Source organism: Dasypus novemcinctus, chromosome 20, assembly GCF_030445035.2.
Source record: "Dasypus novemcinctus isolate mDasNov1 chromosome 20, mDasNov1.1.hap2, whole genome shotgun sequence".
Taxonomy (NCBI): domain Eukaryota; kingdom Metazoa; phylum Chordata; class Mammalia; order Cingulata; family Dasypodidae; genus Dasypus; species Dasypus novemcinctus.
The window spans coordinates 24,056,103-24,079,103 of NC_080692.1; the positions used below are offsets into that span (position 1 = coordinate 24,056,103).

At 45.6% G+C, this 23,001-nt stretch overlaps 1 protein-coding gene across 2 annotated transcripts in view; it reads right to left on the reverse strand.

Annotated features, from left to right (window-relative positions):
* Positions 1-23,001, reverse strand: part of VWF (von Willebrand factor) — a 137,126-nt gene that overhangs the window by 24,206 nt on the left and 89,919 nt on the right. For both annotated transcript variants that reach the window (XM_058282316.2, NM_001281306.1), the window contains 8 exon segments: positions 15,934-16,154; positions 14,679-14,871; positions 14,166-14,507; positions 12,223-12,422; positions 4,516-4,618; positions 4,053-4,127; positions 2,737-2,841; positions 1,379-1,584 (listed from right to left, as the gene is read on the reverse strand). In XM_058282316.2, coding sequence (XP_058138299.1) covers positions 1,379-1,584; positions 2,737-2,841; positions 4,053-4,127; positions 4,516-4,618; positions 12,223-12,422; positions 14,166-14,507; positions 14,679-14,871; positions 15,934-16,154 — 1,445 coding nt within the window.

Here is a 23,001-nt window from a genome sequence, read left to right on the forward strand (position 1 = left end):
GTGATTGGGAGGAAGTTCTTCCTTATGGAAGAAGTCCAGCTAGAAAATGAAGAACCATGGCAAAATAAGAGAAAAGTCAAAATTTTGCAACTCTTAATGACATAATGAATCTTAGGCACCAATCTTAGGCAATAATCACCCGTGGATATTATTTAAAATGTTGATGAGGAATTTCATGATGGAGAAACAGGTTGATATCACTTGAATCCCTTAATGGGTTTTATCTTTAAATGTGAATCAACTGAACATTACGTGCTTCATATATGATGCAATAGTAAGCACACGGCATTACCATTACCTACAATGGTTTCTCACCCACCCCCAAATTTGAACTTAATGTAATTAAACCTCTAGGCAAATTTATGTAGGGAACAGAGGAACACATTAAGCAATATCAAGAGGATGCTACCAGTCAAATCCAGGATGTGTGGTGTTCTATAGGACAAATGACCCAGCTTCTCCAACAAATCAAAGGCATAAAACATTGGGGTTGAGGGGGCTGCTATAGACAGAGACTTAAGAACATTAATGGAAGAAGAACAAAAGGAGAGGAAGAAGAAGAGGACTAAGATAAAAGAAGCAGCAGCAAGCACCACCTTCTAGACCAGCTCCCACTTCTCCAGAACCTTGGCACTTGGAATAACCTCGGCAGGAAGAGTTCCCAGAGGAGTTCAGAGAGATCCAGAGTCTATCAGGAAAATGAATGTCTTGTCCCAGCCTCAGAGACTCCAGAGAAAGATAATTGCAGCCTCCTCTTGCCATTCTTTGCAGGGCTTGTGGTCAGGAACCAGGAAAGCTGCTGCACTTCTAGCACAATTCCAGCCCCACTCCCCCCACAATTATATCTTTCATATATAGATTATCTTGGTGGATCTGTCCCCTAGGAGACTGCTAGTAGCATTTAAGGTCTGTCCTACCGATTGACACTTAATTGTATTGTATTACATATACTAACAAGTTGATAAATAGGGACCGCAGCTTACATTTTTCCCATAGTTCCCAACACTGTACCAGTTCTGGTAGAACATAGTAGTTGCTCAGTAAATACTGGATAGATAGATGGATGGATCAATTAATAACAATTAAAAAATAGGTAAACTGTTAACTAGTCTCTAAATAACCCATGCAATCACAGTGTTTCCTTAGCAAGCCTACAAAAAAAGGTAGGGACCATGTCTTGCACATTGTTTGTTACCTCAGCACCTCGCCATGCTGAGCACGTAGTAGGCTCTCTATAATCACCCCCCTAACTAACTACATTTCCACTCAAGCTGCAGATGGAATCCTGATTGCCTGCCCACCAGGCCAGGTAGCACTCAGTTTGGGAAGAAGGAGCAGGCGTTGGCCACTGATGCATCAAGAGCTGAGCAGCCCCTACCTTGTCCGGGAAGCAAGAGGTTGTGGTGCAGCCGCAGTCGTTGGTGACCGTCGAGGACAGGTAGCCCAGGGGGCAGCTCACCGTGGAGTTGACACAGTTACAAGCACACTCGTACTCATCGCAGCACTGGGTCTTCCGAAGGGCTGGCATCCGGTGCGGGGGGCAGGAGGGCGGGGACTGCCTTTGGCACTCCTCCTTCCTGCAGGCTGGGAGCAGCACCGGGAGACACCCTCAGCCCTGGCACGCTGGGCCCTGCACCCAGCCAGGCTTCAGGGGTACTCGGTTCTAAGGTCCTGGGGGACTCTAGACCCAGAATATTAAATCAGCAATGCAAGTGAGCCCAGCTCAGGGCATGCAGGATATTCAATTATACCTGAAATCAGTCGGAAGGAAAATAAGAACATTAACCAAAGGAGAAATGGGAAGCTGGGAATTCTCAAGGAGAAGTGAAGGCTGCTCGGGCCCTGCTTTGTCACCTCCCCTGGTACATCTGGAAGGTGGAGGGTCCTTCCAGCTGCTTATTCTCAGAGACATCAGATGCGGAATCCCTACAACCCAATACGCTGGGCACACCAAGAGCTGGAGAGCATTTTTATATGCTGGTAGCTCAACTGAACCCATCTACAGGGCTTTCCCCACCTTGGCACCTGGAACAAAACCCTGCAGTTGTAGGGCCTCCAGCAATCCTCTCAAGTCCTCAACCTCATTTGAGAAATGCCAAATCCCACTCCTGCATCACTGGTCTGTTCCCAACTTCCTTCAAATACAAGGACTGACACCGAAGAACTCAAACGAGGCCAGATTCTAAATCACCTCGACTGGAACTCCACTTGACTTAGAGTAGGTACTCTCAGCTAAACACAGAACTCCATTTCTTGGCACGGCTTACTTAGTCTAACTCAATGCTAAAATTATAGTGCTTATTGATTAAATATTTAAACCTGCAGAGGCATTTGTAAATTTGTTTGGGAATAAGATCTTATGAGAAGGACAAGCCAAGAGAACATTCCCTCCCTTCCATGGGGTATGGGAGGATCAAGGTAGGGGAGGATGGGGAAAACAGAGATTGGATTCTGGAGCCAACTACCTCCAAATAGGGCCCAAGAGGGAGGAGCCCGGGCCCAGCCCATTCCTGGCACATCCTCAGCAGCGTGCAGCTGGAAAGACTTTTAGAGGAATCTATCCAGGTGTGACCTTAACCTCTCTATTCCAGACATTTTCTGAACCCAGACTGGGCTAACTAGAATATTGGTAATGACACAGTCTTGGGAAAGTCTCCAAGAGAAAGAACACCTTCCCCAGGTCATGAGAGAGTGGACACACACACACACACTCCTCGTCATCCTCAGAGGCCTTACCACAGGTGAAGTTGGGTCTGCACTGGCCAGGATTGGTCAGTGTTGGCTGGAGGCCACCTTCACAGGAAGGCACTGGGGGCAGGTCACAGTTCACCAGGTCACACACTGAGGGCAGGGCAGAGAGACATCCACTCAGGGGGGTTACTCTTTTATTACCTGTGAGTAGGACCCAATATTCCTACCCATGCAGACTTCTACTGTTTTAGATAGACGATTAGATAAATAGATAATAGATAAGAGACAGATGATTAGATAGATAAAGATAGTAGATAGATACAAATAGGTAGGCACTAGACAGAAAAAGATAGCTGCCAGTGGAGAGATTAGATATAGATGATTAGAGAGAGAGATGATAAATAGATCCAAGACATATTGATTACTCTTGTCCTCTGCTAGGACTTCCAGAACTCAGCCACATCACTTGACGCTGTAGACCTCAGCCTCTCTTCTAAAGTGGAACTCTACTGGGTTAGTCTAAGGAGTTCATGAAACGATGATGGTAAAGCACCTGGCACATTGCCGGAGCTTACTAATGTCTATAAAATGAAGGATTTGTATTATATCATCCCTCCACTTCTTTTACCACTAACATGCTAAGACCTATTTTATACAAAGTGTTCTCAAGTCAGCTCTCCTTCCTCTATAGGACTTCTATTTGTTCCTGATAAATTTCATCAGTACAAATAAATTTCTCTGATCATTTCATTCTCTTTAGATCCTTGGACTGTCCCATGACCTATTTGTTCTTTCTCAAAGATATGCATCACTGCAATTTTTACAAGCCTGTGCTTTATGTCTTTTTCCACACAATTACTAAAAACACTGGCCAGGAGAGGGCCGAGGGCCCTTCATTCCATCTGCATTCCATCTGCTAAGCCTTCATTCCATCTGCAGTCACTACATTATATCATTCTTCGGCCCCATGATTGTCCATGTAGTTTGCAAGCCTATCGTGAAACCTTTGACAAATATGACAGCTGAGACTGTGGTGCCCTGTGTGTGGCCTTCTCTAGATGCCAGAGCCACAGAGTCTTATCAAGAGGGGGCATGGGTGACTTTGGCGTGTCTTTTGCCTAAGAAAATCTCCGGGGTGCCCAGTGATTTTCTAAATGCTCTCAAACTTTACATCTAGTAATCCGCTGTAGAAATTTTCTAGGGAGCAATCCCTATTTTCCATAAGTTCCTCTTTCTGCTTTCTGGAAACCGCAGTTGATCCTGACCCTCTCCCGTATGCTGGCCTTTCTCACACTCCCTGTGCCTCGGACTCTACCTCGACCCGCCAGCTGGGGACAGAGCCATGTCTGGGGGGCACATACCACACTCGTACTCTGAGCAGCACTGGCCAGCATCCTGGTGGAGGCGAGCCACTTCACACGGGCCACATGTGGGAGCTGGAGAACAGAAGCATCACAGAATCAGAGAGAGACTAGCAACGGTGCAGCTTCCACGAAAAACGATGTGGCTCTCGCCAGCTGAGAGCCAGCTCCGTGCCTGTATTTGTGCCTCTGAAGGGATATCCCCTCCCAGTGTCGGTGGCGTGCCCTCAGGTTCACACTCCAGGGGTCTCCGAGTCTGAGGGCAGGGTAAAACTCCCAGAGGCTCTAGCCAGGTGCAGGATGGGAACCCTCGGGCCCAGCAAGGCAGAGAAGGGTGGGGCGGTCCTGGGGCAACATGGGCCACGGAACCATCTCGAGGCCCAGCTCTGCTCCTCCAGGTCTAAGGCAGGCGGCCTGGGCAGCCTTGCGGGCACAGGTGCGCTTAGGGGACGGGCGCGCTCACCTCTGGCAGTGGGGCAGGGCTGCGAGGTGCAGTTGATCCTCCGCCCACTGAGGCACGTGCAGATCTGGCAGGGCTGGTGGTCCGGGACCCAGGTTTCCAGAAACTGATGGGAAAAAGGAGATCCAGAGAGGTCACCAGATGCACAAAGCTCTGGGATTCCACAGAATTCTGTTCTCCCCCACCAGTGCCTCGATTTCCCCTCAGCTAAAGCTGTTCCCAAGCCCCCCTCTTTCAGAGCCACACAGGTCCAGGAGCGCAAATGGAAGAAAGGCTCTGAAGGACAAAGCTGGAGAAACATCCGGCACTCTCAAAAAGATCATCCCCTACCACTGCGCAAACTCAGGACAAACTGCCATCGACAGACTGCAGGAAGCTTGGGGCATTCACTGGAGTCTTCTCTGACGTGGCCCTATCATGGGTGGAGCAAGAAAATGGGGGTTCTAGTATCACACTGCTAATCCATTCTCCACGCAAAAGGAGACGATGCTGCAACTTGGAAAAAAAACAAGTTCCATTTATTTCTGGCCTTGACTTAAGACGGGGTAGGTGGAGTTGAGAGGGGGACACATTTTTGATGGTGGAATCATCGTAGAGACCAGTGGGTAGGTCTCTGATTTGTTCCGATAAGTATTCACCCAAAAGGGAAAGCAACTTTCTCCACGCCGCGCACAGCCCCACCGCGCGCCGGCTTCACCGTCAGGGAGAGCCTGATGGTTCCCCAGATGGCTCAGCTCCTCCTTGCCTCAGTCCCCGCACCTATAAAATGCAGGCCCTGCCTGGCAGGGCTGCTGTGAGGAGGGGGAGCCGGCAGTCAGGCCAGGGCTGGGTCACGGCTGGGTGCTCCCAGGCGTGCAGAGCTGTGGCCAAGCCTGACGCGGAGGGCCACTGTGCCCCTGCGTAAACACGAGGCCTCTAAAATGTCCTACTTAGGCTCTCTGTTGCCACAGTCAGCTCAGGGGGAGGAAGGCAGAGATCCCCATCTCCCCGAGCACCCTGCTTTGGGACTAAACCTACACCCCCTGCCCTTGACACAGTCCACGCACCCAGTAAACAGTGCCAGCATGTGAATGGCATCCACTATGTGCCACGGTTTTAAGGGCTTTATATAAATTAGTCATTTAATCTTTCCATGACCCTATGGCAAGGATAGTCCTTATCAACCATTGTTTACAAACTAGGAAGTTGAGGCACAGGCCTAACGTCACCAGTCACGGTGGCAGAGCTGGGAGGTGAACTCCTACAGTCTATCCTGAGTCAGCATTTTTAACTACCACGCTCCGCTGCCCCCCAATAACAATGAACATTTTAATATGTTGGAGGCATTTTTCTAAGAACTTTACATTTATTTACTTTGTTGTCCTTATAATAACCCTACCGGATAAGTACGATTACCATCTACATTTACAAATGATGAAATTGAGGCACTTGACCAGGTTGCACAGTCAGGGTTTGAACCTGGCATTGTGGTCCAGACACCGTGCGCTTCGCCTCTGCACCACAGCTGCCTCTTGCTTTTAGCCACAGCGCCCGCCAGGGGTGGGTCCCCACCAGGGCCCTAGGGGTGATGGGCCTGAACGCACTGTCCCAGCCCTCAAACTGACAGTCAGGTAGAGGAAGTAAGGCCCACCCGGGAAAACCTGGACGAGATCGAGTGTGATCCACCCACACCAAGGAATACTACTCAGCAACAAAAAGGAGCAAACTATCAAAACGTGCAACAACAAGGATGAATCTCAAAGCATCAGGCTGAGTGCACGAGACCAGACCAAAAGGAGTAAATACCGCGTGATTCCGTTTATACAAAATTCCAGAGACTGGAAACTAAACTACAGTGATGGAAAGCAGACCAGTAGTTGCCTGGAAACAAGAGATGGGGATTGGGGTGTATGAAAAGGGGGCACAAGGAAACTTTGAAGTCACTGGAAATAGTATCTTGATTGTGATGCTGGTTTTATGGGTATATACATATGTCAGAACTCATCAACTTGTACATGTTAAATATGTGCGGTTCATTAAACATAAATTATAGCTCAATAAAGCTATTTTTAAAATTTATATTTCTACAAGAGCTACAGAGTGCAAAGAAGAGGTCCCTGGGGCTGGAGTGCCCAGAGATCTCACAAAGATGAGCTCGGAAGGATGGAAGGAGTTAGGCAAGGAGGAGAGGAGGAATTCCAGCTGGGAATCGAGAAAAGTGTGCCCTTGAGAGGAAAGGGTGGTGTCCTGGGATGGTGGGGGGACAGGCGGTGAGGCGGGAAGACTGAAGAGAACCAGAGAGCCTCCGTGGCCATTTTAGGACCCTGCACTGCATGTGGTGGACAAGAAGCGGCCCTGAGGGTTTGTAAGCAAGGCCTGCCTCAAGGGAAGCAGCAGTAAATGAAGATAAGCCGGGAGACAGCAAGCAGGCTGGAGAAGGGAAGGGCTTGGAAGCCAGAAGGGAAGCTGCAGAGCTGCTCCTCCAGGTGTGTCCACGCGCTGGGCAGGCCCAGGGAGCCCGCGCTCAGGCCGCAGAGGGCTGTGCAGAGGGCCCCGGCACGCCCCGCTCCTCCGTTCTCTCTGCTCTTCCCAATCTTTTATACTGATGGTGACACCAAGAACACGGCAAAGTGAGAGATCCAGTTTTAGGCCTTTAAAGAGCAAAACTGATGAGATGAGAAAGAAGTATATTTTTATATGTTTTAGGTTTGGTTTTTTCTCTCTTTTTTTAAACTCACACGCATTCCTCTATATCCTGAAATTTGCCATCTTAACCGTTTTTAATTCAGTGGCATTAACTACATTCACAATATTGTGCTACCATCCTCCAGGTGCAACGGCAAGAACCAGGAAGGAAGGAGGGCCCAACAGTGGGCTCGTGATACTAATGGTTACACTTTTGAGCCTATACACCTGCAATAAGAACAAGGCCTAGAGTAGCATTGTGCCTGGGGGTTTCCTCCTGACAGCCTGCATGTTACTCAAATGTGGCCACTCTCACAGCCAAACTCAGCGTGTAGATGCGATGCATTCCCCCCAGCGTGGGACATGACACCCGGGGATGAGCCTCCCTGGCACCGAGGGATCACTACCACATACCAGCTGAAGAAGCAACTAGAAAATGACCTTGAATTAAAGATTCAATGCGGAACAGCAGAATATACCTGTCTACATATAATGACATGACTTCGGGAAGCTGTTTGACCTAATGTAAGGGGGAAATGGAAAGGAGAAATGAGATTATAAGGCTGTGAGTCTCTAAAAAAGAGTCTGGAGGTTGTCAGAAGGAATACCCCTATGTACAACTGAACAGAGTCTAAGAGACAGATAAGGTAGATACAACCCCAGCTAGTGGTTCTTTTGAGGGATAAAGAGACCCACGGGTTCTATGGTCATGGCAGAAGGGGTTCACTGCCATGACAGATAGCCCTTCTTTGGAGCTGGTGTTTCTGCGTGATGGAATTGGACTCAGAGGGGATCTCTTTTCACAAGACTTGCATGCTACTTTATTGGAATTGTAGTCGGTGCTGGGTTTAAGATATATGTAGGGGATTTGAATCTCTGGACTGATAATATGACACCCAGGCCCAGAGCCTCAACAGACTTCAGCTCCTACACTTTGATTTATTGGACTTACTCCACTCAGCTAACATGGAGTTGAAGAAGGTCAACCACCACAACATGGAGCCTAGAGTGTCTACAACTGGAAGCGGGAGGAGTGCATCCAGTACCCATATGGAATCTAAGCCCTCACTTGACATAGATGTGCAATGGACACAACCAATCCAATGTCCACAGAGAAAATGTGGAATGGGTGTGGGAACGGTAGCCATGGTGGCTGCTGGGTATGGGGAACGGGAGGAAGAGATGAGATGTGGAGGCGTTTTCGGGACATGGAGTTGTCCTGGATAGTGCTTCACGGACAATTACGGGACATTATAGATCCCTCCAGGGCCCACTGGATGGAACGTGAGAGAGTCTGGGCTATGATGTGGACCATTGACTATGGGGTGCAGTGATGCTCAGAGATGAACTTACCAGGTGCAATGGATGTGTCATGATGATGGGAGAGAGTGTTGCTGTGGAGGGAGTGGGGGGCGGGGGCGGTGGGGTTGAATGGGAGCTCATATTTTTCATAATGTAATTTAAAAAAATAAATAAATAATTAAAAAAAAAAATATTGTGCTACTATCACCACCATCCATTACCAGACTTTTCCATTAGCCCACACAGAAACTCTGCACCCATTAGTATTCACGCCCCATTAACCCCACCCCAGGCTCTGGTAACCTCCAGTCTACTATCTGGCTCCATGAATTGGCCTAGTCTAGCTCTTTCATGTAAGTGGAATCATACATGCATAAATAAGTGTCTGACTTAATTAACTCAACATGATGCCTCAAGGTTCACCCGTGTTGTATTCTGTATCAGAACTTCATTCCTTTTTATGGCTGATGATATTCCATTATATGGATGTGCCACATTTTGTTTATCCATTCCTCTGTTGATGAACACTTGGGTTATTTCCGCCCCTTGTCTATTGTGAATAATGCTTTTTTTTTCTGTTTTTAAATGTGCGCCTCAGATATCTAAATTCAAGAATAATCAACCCAACTTTCCAACTACCCCAAGAGTGCACAACAGCAATACAGATGATGAAAAGAAGATTATTACGTCTCCTTCTCCAAGAATTTTTATCCTCCCAGGCGGCTTTAGCAGGTCTCACCGCCAGGCAGGAGATGGACTCAGCGGCTCCTGTTAAAGCCCACTTCAGCTGAGCTTCCAGAAGCGCCCGGGCAGCCTGTAGCCCCAGCTGGGTTATGCAGCCGACCCGCCAGCAGATGGCGCTCCTGCATCAGGCACAGGCCGACTCCTAGCAGTCTCTAACCAGCTTCCAGGGTGATAGCTTGACCATTACCAAGACAGAACTGGTAGGACAGACGGACAGACGGCTGGCGTTAAAGATTAAATCAAGGCGACAACAGAATGGCCTACAGAGAACATGGTAGGAGAAAAACTGAAGTCTTCAAAGCCCAAGCTCAGAGAAGCAGTGAGAGCTGGTACTCAACTGCAGGAATTGATAGAAGACGCAAATGAAATAAAAGGAGCACTGAGCCCGGCCATGGAGCACCAGAAACAGAGGGGGAGGAAGTGGAGGCTCCAGGCTAGAAGCTTCTGGGTGCTGGATGCACCCCAGCCCAGCGCCCTCCACCCCCACACCTTCCCACCACCAAAGCTGAGCGAGGGATAGTGTGTGCAAAGCTCCACGTACCTACTCTTTAGAGTGCATTGTGTAAAACAAACAGGAGCTATGGAAACTGGTAAATATTTTGCCCTTGCAAAGTTACCACACTAGATTTATACTCTGGTTGATTTCCCTAAAGAAAGGTTTGCAAGGTTTTATTTCTGTTACAAGAAACAAATTCATTTAATGAAAATGTTTCTCATATTCGATTTTTAATCTTTCTCTGCCTTGAAAATAAAAGCTGAAAATGCAGGTGGCTGGATGAGATGTTTGCTTTCATCCATTGAAGCTATATTTTCTGAAATAATTAAAACTGGATGTGTTCCCGTCAAAGTTTATGACTGAGTAATTTTATGTTACTTGATGATAAAAAAAATATATTTATGATGTGTTTCCATATGCCAGAAAGGACTTCACTCTTCGGAGCATTTGTTTAATTCCTTGTGCAAAATGAACGCATGTTCTAATGTGTTGGACTGAAGGTGACGGGAGCAATGAAAAGAAGAAATAGAGTCGGAGAGGAGGAGGAGAGGTGGGGAGGGCACTGAGAGCCAACTCACAAGCTTCCTACTTTCAGGACCCTACAGATGGCCGGCCTTCGTGGAGACAGAAACACTTGGCAAAGCTGAATTTGCTTCTTGTCATGAAATGCTGAGGAAGAGGGCAGAGAACATTTCACCTCCCTCTCAGGGCCCCTACCAACCAGCACAGTCCCCAGTCACCACGGGCTCCTCCAGCAGGGCCTGCAGGCGTGCCCCCACTGGCTTGGAGGAGCACCCGTGGAAAGGCCCGTGTCCTGCCGCAGAGGCGCGGGGCAGAATGGCGCGCCACCAGGCTTCTAGTTTTCCTCATCCTCCAGGTCGGTGACCCTGCTTTACCACGCGCTCCCCCAGCTGTGATGCAGCGTGTGGTAAGTCATCCCAGCTGGTCCACTTAATGACGAAGTCCTCCCCGGTGACCGAGGGCTGTTAGGCCTCGGTGCAGGCCAAGATGGTAAAAGACCTTCTCCTTGGCTGGTGGTCAAGCGTGGCCCTGCCCTCCCCACCCCCGCTCCACAGCATCACTGTCGGCACCCAAGAAGCACCACCCGCCATGGCACGGGCTGCCCCAGACCCGACAGACGCACAGGGTGTCGGCGCTGACGAGATGGGGCTGTGATTTTAGGCCAAGATGGGGGAGTTTGGTAAGTAACCTTTCAAATGCATTCAATAACTCCTAAAGGGCTCAAAGAAATGGACGAGTCAGTGACTCCCAAGCAAAGTGGCCCAAAAAAGCCCTAACAAAGGGGCAGTTTGGGGTAGTGGAAAGAACACGGCCTTGGAGTCAGGCAGAATTCAAAACCCTGAGCCTGACTCCATCGTTTACAAGCTGGGTCCACAAGCAACTTCCCACCCTCCCCCTGTCTTGTGAGCACCTAAGAGACGCCGCAGGCCATGCCGGTGTGTTCTACGGAACCCCAGGCCAAGCAGATGCCACACACACGTGCGCGTGCATGCTCCTCGGTCTACTAAGTTTGAAAAAAACATTTAAGATTTGCGGTGTACATTAGTATATTCAAACCTCTAAAGAGAGTCCTGCAAGAGAGAAACCTGTTTAAATTTGTTTAGCTGGAGCTCTTTAAGCTCTTGGCCAGAGGTACGTGTTAATACCCTGCAAAGCAAACCTTTAGAAAACACTGACATAATGGATCTAAGGGTTATCTTCACAATGCAGGGTACATAGTATGTCTTAATAATCACACACATTGCCACCAAATATTCTTTTCCCATCTGCTCCTGGGGTCCCATAGCATTCTACTTAACTGACTATAATAAAAAAAATAAAGAGTCATAAAAATGTAGTAACAACACTTTTGTGCTTGATCACACATTAATGGATGAGAAACCCAGGATCTGAACCAAGATCTGTCAGACCCCACGGCCACCACGTGGTGCTGCTTCCTGTCCCGCTGCGACCCCCTGAAGAGCCAGGATGAAGGGCTCGTGTGGAAGATGGGGTCGCGTGCCTCGCCAAAGGCACGTGCTTAATCCTAACCTGGGTTCCTGCGGGTGACCAGGACCTTCTGAAGATGTGGCTCTAGTTAAGGTGCGGCCAACTGAACAGTCTTAATCCCTATTACTAGAGGCCTTAGTAAGAGAAGAAACCGGAAGCCAGTGTAGGAGAAACATGAGGGGGGCCAGCAGCCGGAGGCCAGCGGGAAACCAGAGGAGCTGCTGAAAGGAGAGGGCCTCGCCACGCGGCGGGGCAGAGGCAAGCCAAGCAGGCCGAGGCTGGGCAGCGGCAGCGCGGGAGCCCCGCAGACTCCAGGACTGGGGCTGTCTCCCGGCCTCAAGACTGCGAGCCAATCAACATCTGACCTTAGGCCACCCGTGGTGTGGTGTTGGTCATGGCAGCCTGGCACACTGAGACAGGCCGATCCCTGGTGACACTTCACCCTGCTGACCCAGGCGAAGCCGCCCCGGGGGAGGCGCGAGAGGGGGGCCTACCTGGCGCTGGACTCCAGGCTGGCTGACGCACTGGCTGCAGGCCTCCTCGGGGACACAGCTGCCTTCCAGCAGGACTTGGCGTGGGGGACAGAAGCAGCCTTCCGAGGGCAGGTTCCCACAGGAGCTGGCGTTGCCCTCACAGTGCCGGGGGCAGTCACGCTCACAGTGCTTGTACACGAGGGATGGGGGGCATGACAGAGCTGCAGACAGAGACGAAGCCCCCCTCTCAACGGCCCACGCCAGCCAGAGGCGAACAGAGGCACAGCCGATGTGGTGGTCGGTAATCTGACCAACTTGCCAGGGCAGAGGCGATTTCCACCCTCCTCATCTTCCATAGCTGGGCACAGGGTCACCTAGAAGAAAGACTACATCTCCCATGCTCCCTTGTAGCCCAGTGTGGCCACGGACTGGAAGTGGAAGTGTAGTGTCCTGTGGCAGCTTCCGGAATCTTTTTTTTTTCCCGGAGAATCTTTTTAAAAAGACAGCTGCATGCCTTTTGCCCCTTTCCCCCCTTCCCCATCCTGCTACTTGCAACAAGGATGTGACAGCTAGAGCTCCATCTTAACCCAGGAGGGAGAAGGCCACACCAAGTGAGAGCAGAGCAAAAACCTCGGTTCCAACTTGAGGCCCAGAGAAAGCTAGAGCCACCTCCTTGCGCAGCTCGATAACGGAGACTTTTACTTCTCTGTTACTTGTGCCAAATCAAATCTCCTAACTGATTCTATGAGCCTCTGGCGTTTAGGGAAGTTCTGTGGAACTTTCGGTTGAATACTGTTATATTTGATACTTGAAAAACCTCTTAAAATTAAATAAGGGTCCCACAGCTATGCCTGGTGGCCTGGGGAGGCACGACAAGATGACTGTCTCCTTTGGGTCTGCCCCTGCTCAACTCCTCCTTACATTCTCACGGTGCACAGGCAGGTGGTGGAGACAGTTTCAAAGGATTTGGAGAAAAACAACTGTTTTCCTCTATGTGCACAATAAACAGCCAGAAGGTAACCAAAGAAACTAGTAACTAGGGAAGGTGCTGCCAGTGTCTTTGATGTTAATTTTTGCCCATGATCTGCAGGCAGATTGCAAGATAGTAGTACCAGCTACAAGAACTTGGAAAATCTGAGCTCAAAGGGACTCAGGAGGTTGTCTAGTCCAGCCATCTCAGTCAAAAGTGCAGGAACTGAGGCCTGGGAAGGCTAAGAGGGCAGCCAGCCACCACCTAAGCTGGGACCAGCATGCCCAAGTCCCCTGGCCCTAGGACAGAGCTGCTGCCAGCACACGGGGCAAATTCCAGACTCCAAGATGCTGAGTTCCCTCAACAATAACAAAAAAAGTCAGGGACTACATTTGACCCTTGAGGCCGCTGAAGTTCAAGGATTACATTTGACGATGGAGGCAGCTGAAGTTCAGTGTTCTTTCCACTCCAGCACTCCTTGAGGGGAGGCTCTATTTCCGATTCAATTTGGTATCCGCTACATGTTAAATGATAAATAAATGTAAAGTACAGGTAGGAAATCTGACCTTGACGGGGAGAGCTTTACACTCGCAATCCTGTAGAATTTGTAATTAGGAAGCTTCTTGGTATGCAAAAGACAAAATTCCACACACTTCAAGATCCTGCTCAGGCCCAGCGCCTCTGAACCTCTGCTGAGCTTGGTGGAATTACAGATTCAGTCGTGGCTGGTTACACTGTACTTTCCTGCTGCCTATACGTTGCTAATATATGAAAATCACACTCACCCGAACTACAGAAATACTAGAAAGAACATGCTTTGATTTACATGGAAATGTTGCATTGAAATTACTTACACATCTACCACCGTACTGACCCCAACTGGCACCCTAGGCAATAGGAAGGGGATTTTGATCTTCATTATGTGGATAAAGAGTCTGAGGCACAGAGAGGGTAAGTGAGCCCAGGCCTTTGAGGGGTCCCTAAGGAGACTCACCACAGAAGTCAGCTGTCCTCCAGTCAACACAGACCCCATTGGTCCGGCAGAGGTGGGCGTAAGAGGCGATCGCTTCGCACACTTGCTCTTGGTGGCAGCTGTTCTGCTCGCAGATGGCGTAGAACGTGGCCGGAGCGAGGACCTTGTGGCACTCGGCAAACAGTTCCGAGAGGAGGACCTGGCAGCGGGAGCTGGCAGAGGAGGGGCACGGCTCCTCGGGCCCGGGGCCACACACCCGCCCTGGCTGCTGCACGGTCCAGTCCCGGATGAGCGTGCTCAGGTCCGTGGTGGCTGTGCCATCCCTCAGCACGAAGGTGCCAGCCCCGTTCTCATCACAGGTCCCTGGAGAGATGAGGGAAGACAAGGTTGATTTCAGGGATGCCAGACCATTTCCAGGGCCTGAACCACTGCCAGGTCCTCGCTTCCGTACCCGAAGGAAGCATCCAAGAGTGGCGCGAGTCAGCAAGTAAGGTTTATAAATGTCAAGAGGGGAAGGCGGAGGAATGTTCTTACCACAGAGACCATACATCTTGGAAGCAAAGGTCTTGGGGCTGAGCTGCAGCTGGAACTCATTGTTTTGGGGTGTGAAGGTGAAGAGGTGGCCAAGACGGGTGAATCTGATCTCATGCATGATGGCACCGTAGACGATGACTTCCATATCCTCACCCACGTAAGGGACAGAGACCAGTCTCCCGTTCACCGCCACCTACCCAAAAAGAAAATGACCTCCTCAGTAGTCAGAGCAATGAGGATTCCCAGAACGTGCTTCTCACTGACGTGACTGAAAGTCCCTGCCCCTTTATCACACCCAATGCCAGGCTTATCCACAAACCCTGACATTTGTCAGCAGCTGTTGTGCTGGACAGGGGATTTACAGAGCTCAACAGGAGAGCAGATGATTATAATACCATCCAGAGGGCTGTGCACCCAGGACCTGAGCTTCCACGTGGTTAAGCGAACCTTGAGTCTGTGTGCTCTCATCAGGGAGGGGTGACCCCTTCAAGACGGGCTGGGAAAGCTGCCATGGTGCCAGGTCACCAGGGAGGCCCCACCACACACCACACCAAACATGTTCAAATGCACTCACATCCCACAGTAAATATCACTTTTGCTGCAAAAATTTTGGAAGGATTTTTATCATTTTGACTTTACAAATTTGAGCTATAATTTACTCATTTAATATATGCCTATCAATGTTTTCCAGCAATTATTGTGCATATTCAGGAACTCTTGCAAACTGAGAAAATCTATTGTACAAGTTTTCAAATGTATTAAATAATGAAGTATTTATGATCTCTAAATTGAACAGGTAATGAGGCTAGTATAATGTAAGCTTTTGTAAACATTTATTTATATCCACCTTACAGTTTTCTTTTTAAATTTTAGAGCCATAAATTTTGTTCAGGCCCGAGGTATTTTTAAAGGACCTTGAAAAGTTCATACACCCTAGATACTAGGTTGATAGTGCCTAATGGATAGACATGGAGATGTCCAATCCCAGTTCTAGTCCAGAGCCAGAAACTGGCCCGAAGTTCACAATGTAATGCAACCTAAAATGGATCCTCTCCTCCATGTCTAAGTCTAGAACTAAACTGAAGTCATGTCAAGACAAGTGGATGGACACCAGCCCTCCTAAGAAGGTGGTTCTCTGCTGACTAGGCAGAAGGCTGGGGCCCAAACCAGAGCACGAGCTAAAACCACCACCACCAGGTCCACGTGGCTCCCCAGAGGTTCTGCCGCTACCTTGCCCACAGGAAGCGCCTCTCACCTCCATGTCGCTGTGGAGCTCAACTGAGAAGCCGCCATGCTTCACCTCAATGGACTTCATGCAGCTCTGCCTCGCCGCGGGCCCGCAGGCACCGTTATGGAGAATCACCTCCAGGTCCTGCTCCTTGTTGTGAAATAGGACGTAGGAGCAGCTGCCAGTCAGCTTGAAGTTCTGCCCACCGAAGGTCACGATGTGCCGGGTAGAGCTGCCCATGCACAAACCTAGAGGCGGGGAGGAAAGGACGGATGGGACATTAATCAGGCTCCCAGACCTACAACCAGCAAAGGAGCAGATGTTACCAAGTTATACACGGATGAACTGAGCTGAGTCATATGGTCCAATTTCTTCAATTTAGAGATTAGGAAACTGGGGTTCTGAGAGGTTTAATGGTTTAGGTAAGTGATACTTGGCTATTAAACATTTTCCTGGAGAAGGTTTAGAAGGATAAGTATTACATGAAAATGTGGTAAATTATAGAAGCACACTTCAAAAAGAATTTAAATGTATAAAATGAACGATCCACTCTACAGGGATGCCTTGGCCCAGAAAACGCAGTTAATTCCAGGGTGTTATGACTCTGGAATCATGAGGAGCTAAGCAAGCCGTGAGCTCATGAGGTCATTGTAAAGGAAGTTCACCTAAAGACACATGTGTCCTTCTAGTTGCCAAATGACTAACGGTACAAGTGGTCATGTTGCCTCAGTCCCTTAAGAGACAGTGTAAGAGAAATACTCTGGGAGCCAAAACAAATGGCTGGGCCTCAGCGCACCCTTATTCACCATGTGTCCGTTCACATAATTGAAAAATTCTCAGGGTTCCTACCAAAGCACCATTTGCAAATGCTAATCATCTTGCCTCTACATCAGAGTCTGTAAAAATCCCCACATGGAAGGCATCACTGCCATAAACCATTTGAAAACAAATTTTGGACCTAAATGAAGGTGGAGACGTGCCTCCCAGGAAAACCACAACCACATCTACAATGATGTGTAAATGAAAGTCCAAGAACTGAGAGGACGATTCAGTGGGACGGCAAGGTCATGAGAATGTCTCTCCCTCTCTCTTACACACACATACAGGTAACATCTACCTGAAGGGCTGACCTAGTATCCTGATTCTCAAGGCAGCACGTCTGCCTAGAGAGCATGGTGCTGCCCAGCAGCCTCCCCAGGAGCCCATTCACTCAAGCCCCTAAGTCATCCTTGAGCTGCCAATCACTTTCCAGTGACAGTACCAAAGGCGAATGGTTCACGCTCAACTGTGCTGCAAGTGCCCCACATCCTCCCATTGTGAATACCTTCAGGTCTTAAGGAGCCAGACCGACGTGCTAAGAGAATGTGGTAAGTCACAAGGCAAGGGAAAGTGTTTAGCGCACATTGGCAAGTCAAGGAGAATGGTTCTATCTACCCTAAGATAAACCATTAGGTGGAACGAGCACTTTAAAATAGGAAAATCAGGATTGAGTTCTTCACCACATGTATGCACTATGGCAGTGAACAAAGTGCTTAATTTCTACAATCCTCTCCTACCTCCTCTGCATAATGGGATTATAATATGTACCTTTCAGGATTATTGTGAGACTCAGTTCCTATACAGATAAAATGCCTAACAGTGCAGAGGATTTCTGAGTTGTTAGGTTTATTAGAACTTAAGGGCCTGCATCTCTGGAATACTTAACCAAATTGCATCCCCTGAAGCAATCCCATCATACTCCCATTTATTGATCAATATTAATGAACCACTTATAGTAACACCATCCAATGTTTAGGACATGGAAAAAATTAGTCCAGACCAATTAAAAAATCAATATATGAGAGCAAAACAGTTCACCCTTGAAATTGTTTTGCCTCATATCTCTCCTTTTCTTCAACATTTTCCTAGTCATTTTCTTTTTGAGTAACAAAAGAAATATCTGTGACAGAATATTATATTAAAACTTTTGACTCAAGTGTCAAAATGTAGTGAATACCAGATATCAAAAGAAGTTGTCAGACCAAAAGGAAAAAATTTTCAAAAAGACATGCAGGTAGCCAAAGACAAAAACAACTACCTAAGTCTACATCTCCTCACATAAGAAAAACAAATTAAACTACACATAAACCATGGCTTTGGCATAACTAGAAGGCAGAGACTGTCCAAACTTTAAAATAAACAATAACTAAAATAAGGGAGAAAACATGCCAAATTCCAGGAAACAATCTCTTATGTACTCACTGTTATCATCAGCAAGGACAATTAGAAAAAAACAGTAATAAAGAGCTGAAGAGGAGAGCTAGCAGCAAAGCAGAAAGAGATGTCCATCCTAACCATAAAAAATATATTTAAAGTCTGTTAGATCACTGCAGGGACTTAAGAAATATACAATGTGCAATGAGAATCTTTGAAAGGCATTGCTTCTGGGAAAGAAAAGAAAAAAAGTAATGAAAAGGTACGATTTGGCAATTGGGTGGTAGAGAAAAAGGGAAATTTTAGGGCCCCATAATACTGAAAAAGATTTTTTTTTTAAATCAAAGAATATACAAAACCTCAGCACACACACAAAAAAAAGCTAAAGAAAGGTGTTTGCTATAATAACAGAAGACAGCATCGTTGAACTAGAAAATTTATAAAATCCAAAGCCACAAAACTAGCAATAGAAAATCAAGCAAGTCTATACAGTTACTTCCAAAAAATCAGAAAATGAGAACAAACAATCTTCAGCTAATGGAAATTCCACCCTAAAAAAGAACCATGATGCAGAAGAAAACTGTAAGGCAGCACTCAAAAATAAATTAAATATACTCAAACATTTGTGAAAATGAAAAACATCTTGAATCAGAATTTCAAAAACTAAGAAATGTACAAAAACAGGAATCAATAAAAATAGAACTGATTGAACTCAGGGAAAAATGGAAGAAAAAGGCAAAATCATCTAAAAATGGAAAGCAAATTATAATGGAGAATAGACTGAAATAAAAATTTAATAAGGAACATTGAAGAAAAGCAAGAAAACAACCAAGATCATGAAAATGAGCTAATGAAAGAAGTAAAAGGGTCAGAGAGAAAGTAAGGAAAATGTGAGAGAGGCCAAAAAATGTTGGAATCCCTGAAGGAAAAAAAACAAAATAATACAGGGAGTGGCTGTGGCTCAAGCAGTTGAGTGCCCACCTCGCACATGGGATTCAGTTCCCAGTGCCTCCTGAAGAAGGCAAAGGATGAGCAGACAATGAGCAGACATCAAGCAAAAACAAGAAGCAGACAATAAAATAACAATGAGCAAGACAACAAGCAAAACAATGAGCAGATACCGAGCAAAAACAAATGAGCAAGGAGCAGATGTGACTCAAGCAGTTGAAAGCTCGCCTCCCACATGGACTCCCAGGTTCAGTTCTCTGTGCTTCCTAAAGAAAAAACAAACAGACAACAAGCAAAAAACAATGAGCAGACAATGAACACAAACAACGAACAAAAACAACAAGCAAACCAATGAGGGAGCCATGGGGGTGGGGGGAGTAATGCAACAGAACCAGTATTTAAAACTTTAATCCATGAGAAGTTTCTGGAAATCAAAGAAGACCCAAATCTACATATAGAAATCACGTTGTCAGATGTCTGGAAAAATTATCCCAGTACAATCAACTCTGAGACATGTAACAGTAAAACTATTAAACTTCAAAGATAAAGAAAAATTTCTCCAGAAAAAGAGATCAAATAATTTACAAGAACTCTAAAAGAATTAGATTATCAGAATTTTCAAAACAACATTCAAAGCAAGTCAGCAATGAACAGCATTTTCCAGAAACTCAATAAAAGTAAGCCTGAACCAAGAATTTTATTCCCAGTCAAAATGTCCTTCGAGCATTAAGGTTATGAAAAACCATTTAGAAATTATACAAAAACATAGGGAATTCTGTACCCATGAGCCCTTCTTGAGGAATCTACTAGAGGACAAGCTTCCTCCAACTATGAGATAAATAGGAACTGTCATCAAAACAATGGAAGGTGAACATTTTTATATACACATTTATGATGTAAAACTGAAACAAAGGAAGAGTGGAAGACTAATGTACAAATGTTATCTGCTGTGCCAAAGAGGAAATAATGCAAATAAAAATGGTAGGAAAGGGAAAGGAAAAGAGAAAAATAGAATAAGCTCATTGATTTTTGTATAGGCAATAAGTAGAAGTTAAAGGATGCCATTAAAAACTAACAAACTAAATAATGAACAAATAAATAAGAAAACAAGGGACTGGGGGCATTAAACAAACAAACAGTATAAGTACAAGGTAATATAACTGGAACAAAAAAACCTTCCTAGATGCCAAAAAAAATTTTTTTAATTTAAAAATAAAAAGGCAAAGAATACACACCACACCAAGAAAGAAATGAAACAAAATGGAACATACATAATTATAAAATATTATAACAGGAGTAAGAAAAACATAATCACAGTAATAAATGAGAATGAGCTTCACACTTAGTAAAGGAAGAGGATTTTCAGTTTAGCTCTAAAGAAATATTCAACTGCATGTGTATATAAGAGACATATCTAAAGTTCAGAGGGGCTAAAATAAAGGGATGAACAAAGGATATCAGGCTCTTGGCAAGCCAGGATAGGGATTTCAATATCAAATAAAGTAGAATTCAAGCCAAAAAGGTTTCAACATGACTAAGAAGATCATCTCTGAATGCTAGAATTCACAATAAAGAAAAACCATTTATGAATAACTATGCATTGACTATCTCTGCAGCCAAAAACTACTGAGATGCAAGAAGATATCAATAGACACACTATTACTGGGAGACTTTTACACATCATTCTCAGTACAAGGTAGGTCCAGTAAACAAAAAATAAGTAAAGATATGCAAGACCTAAACAACAAAACTAAAAATGTAGCTGTTATTCATATATATCTGGCTTTCCATCCTGACAATAAAGAAGATACCCATACACACTAAAAAACTGACCATATATCAGATCACAAAGAAAGTAACAGTAACTTCCATAAAAGAGAATTATTATAAACAACAATCCAATTATACAAGAAGACTAGAAATTATTTAAAACTGAAAACAAAATTAAAAGCAAAAAGACTTCTATGCTTGGAAAATTTTTAATCTTCTATTATATAACTCTAGAGTGTAAGGGAAATGCAAACTGAAATCACAGAATTTCTAAGACAAATAATATAATGAAAATATTACATATCATATTCATTGAGATAAATTTAGAGAAGGGGCCATAGAAAAATTTATAATACTAGACACTTTTATCAATAAAAATGAAAGAATGAAAATAAATGAATAAAATTCCAAGGCCCAAAAAATATATAGAAAAGCACAAAAATAGTAAAGAAAATTCAAAGAAGGATGTAATAAAAATAAAATAATAAACATAAAAGCAAGAATGAATGATGTAGCAGTAGAAAGCAATAGACATAATTAATAAATCAAAATTCTAAATTTAAAAAATTCACAAAGATAAAAAATAAGCCAACTCAATCAAGAAAAAAATAAGAATATACAAATATATAAAATAAATGACGAAAGAAAAATAACTATTGAAAGGGAAGTTTTCAATGATTATAAAAAATTATTTTGCAGACCTCTATGCAATAAATTTGAAAAATCTAGATTAAATGTATAAATTTCTAGGAAAATAGATATTACTAAAACTGATACCATTGGAGATAGAAAGCCTAAGCAGATCAAGTTCCAAGGGAGAATAAGAGAAAGTTATCAAGAAATTACCTCACAGATACACAAAGAAACGACCCAAATTGTTCACAAAAAAATTTTACTAAACCTTCCAAGGCTTGATAACCCAGCACTCCATAAATTGTTCCAGACTACTGAAAATGAGAGGAAACTTCTTAAAGCCTTTTTTGAGGCAAATTATAACATTGATATCTAAAGCAGAAAAAGCACCAAAAAAATGACAGCCCAATATCACAAATTTCCTAGCCAATGTAGTAAATATTACCAAATAGAATCCAGGAGCACATTAAAAAAATAACATATTATAACCAAGTGGGATTTACTTCAGAAACACAGGGATGGTTCAGTATAAAGAAATCCTTCAAATAATATATCATATTAATATAATTACGGGAAAGAAATCATGTAATTATCTCCAAAGATGCTGACAAAGCTTTCAACAAGATTCTGTAAACGTTCTTGATAAATGCACTCAAGAAAATGGAAATTGAGGGATACGTTCTTAATAAAATAAATGACAAAGTGTGTGCATGTGTGTGTGTGCACCTAACTTTGTGAGAGAGATGGCAAGCTGGAAGAGAAGCCCACCTCAAGCCCTCCAGAGACAAGGCAACCCAAGCTGGGGCTAGGGAAAGTTTTAACTCTAAATCAAGCTCAGAGTAAGGATTCTAATTACCAAATTGAGACTTTGTTTTATGATTTAAAGTGGCCATAGAATTGTTTATGAATAAGCAGAAACGACAAGGTTTGTTAGAGTTTTCATCTAACCCGGGGGAAATCCCTTGCCCCACTAAATATGTTTTAAAGGGAAAACGGGCTATATTATTAGCATCGTTTTCATTGCACCCCACACATTGTGCCTGCTCAACATGATGATCCTGATCTGCCCACTGGTGGACTTCTCCCAAGCATGAGTCAGAGGGCTAACCCGCACTCACGGGTGAATGCTCTCCACAGCTTCCGTGAGGCGGACAGGCAGAATGTCCTCCCCTTAACCAGGTCACCACAGAGACATACCTCACACCCAGCCCCCGGACAGTTTTGGTGTGAAGGGAGCGGTTTCAGGGGATGTCTCTCTCGCTGGCCTAATTCCAGTGCTATACCCAAACTCCCCAAGGTTGGCTTGCCACCAGCCAAGCTGAGAACTGACCTCAGAAAAGCAATTCTTCCTTCTGGTTATGCATAATCTGAGGAAGTGCCTTCCAAAGGCAAAGGAAGAGAGCTGTGCTCCCTGCGGCTGCAGGACAACACACTCAGAGTGCAAAGGGGAGGGAGCATGGGTGAAGGGTAGCACCATACTTGTGGGGAAGAGAGAAAGGGTGCCTCTGGGCTGGGAGGCTCTGGTCTCCCTTTCTAAGCCAAGCTAAAGGC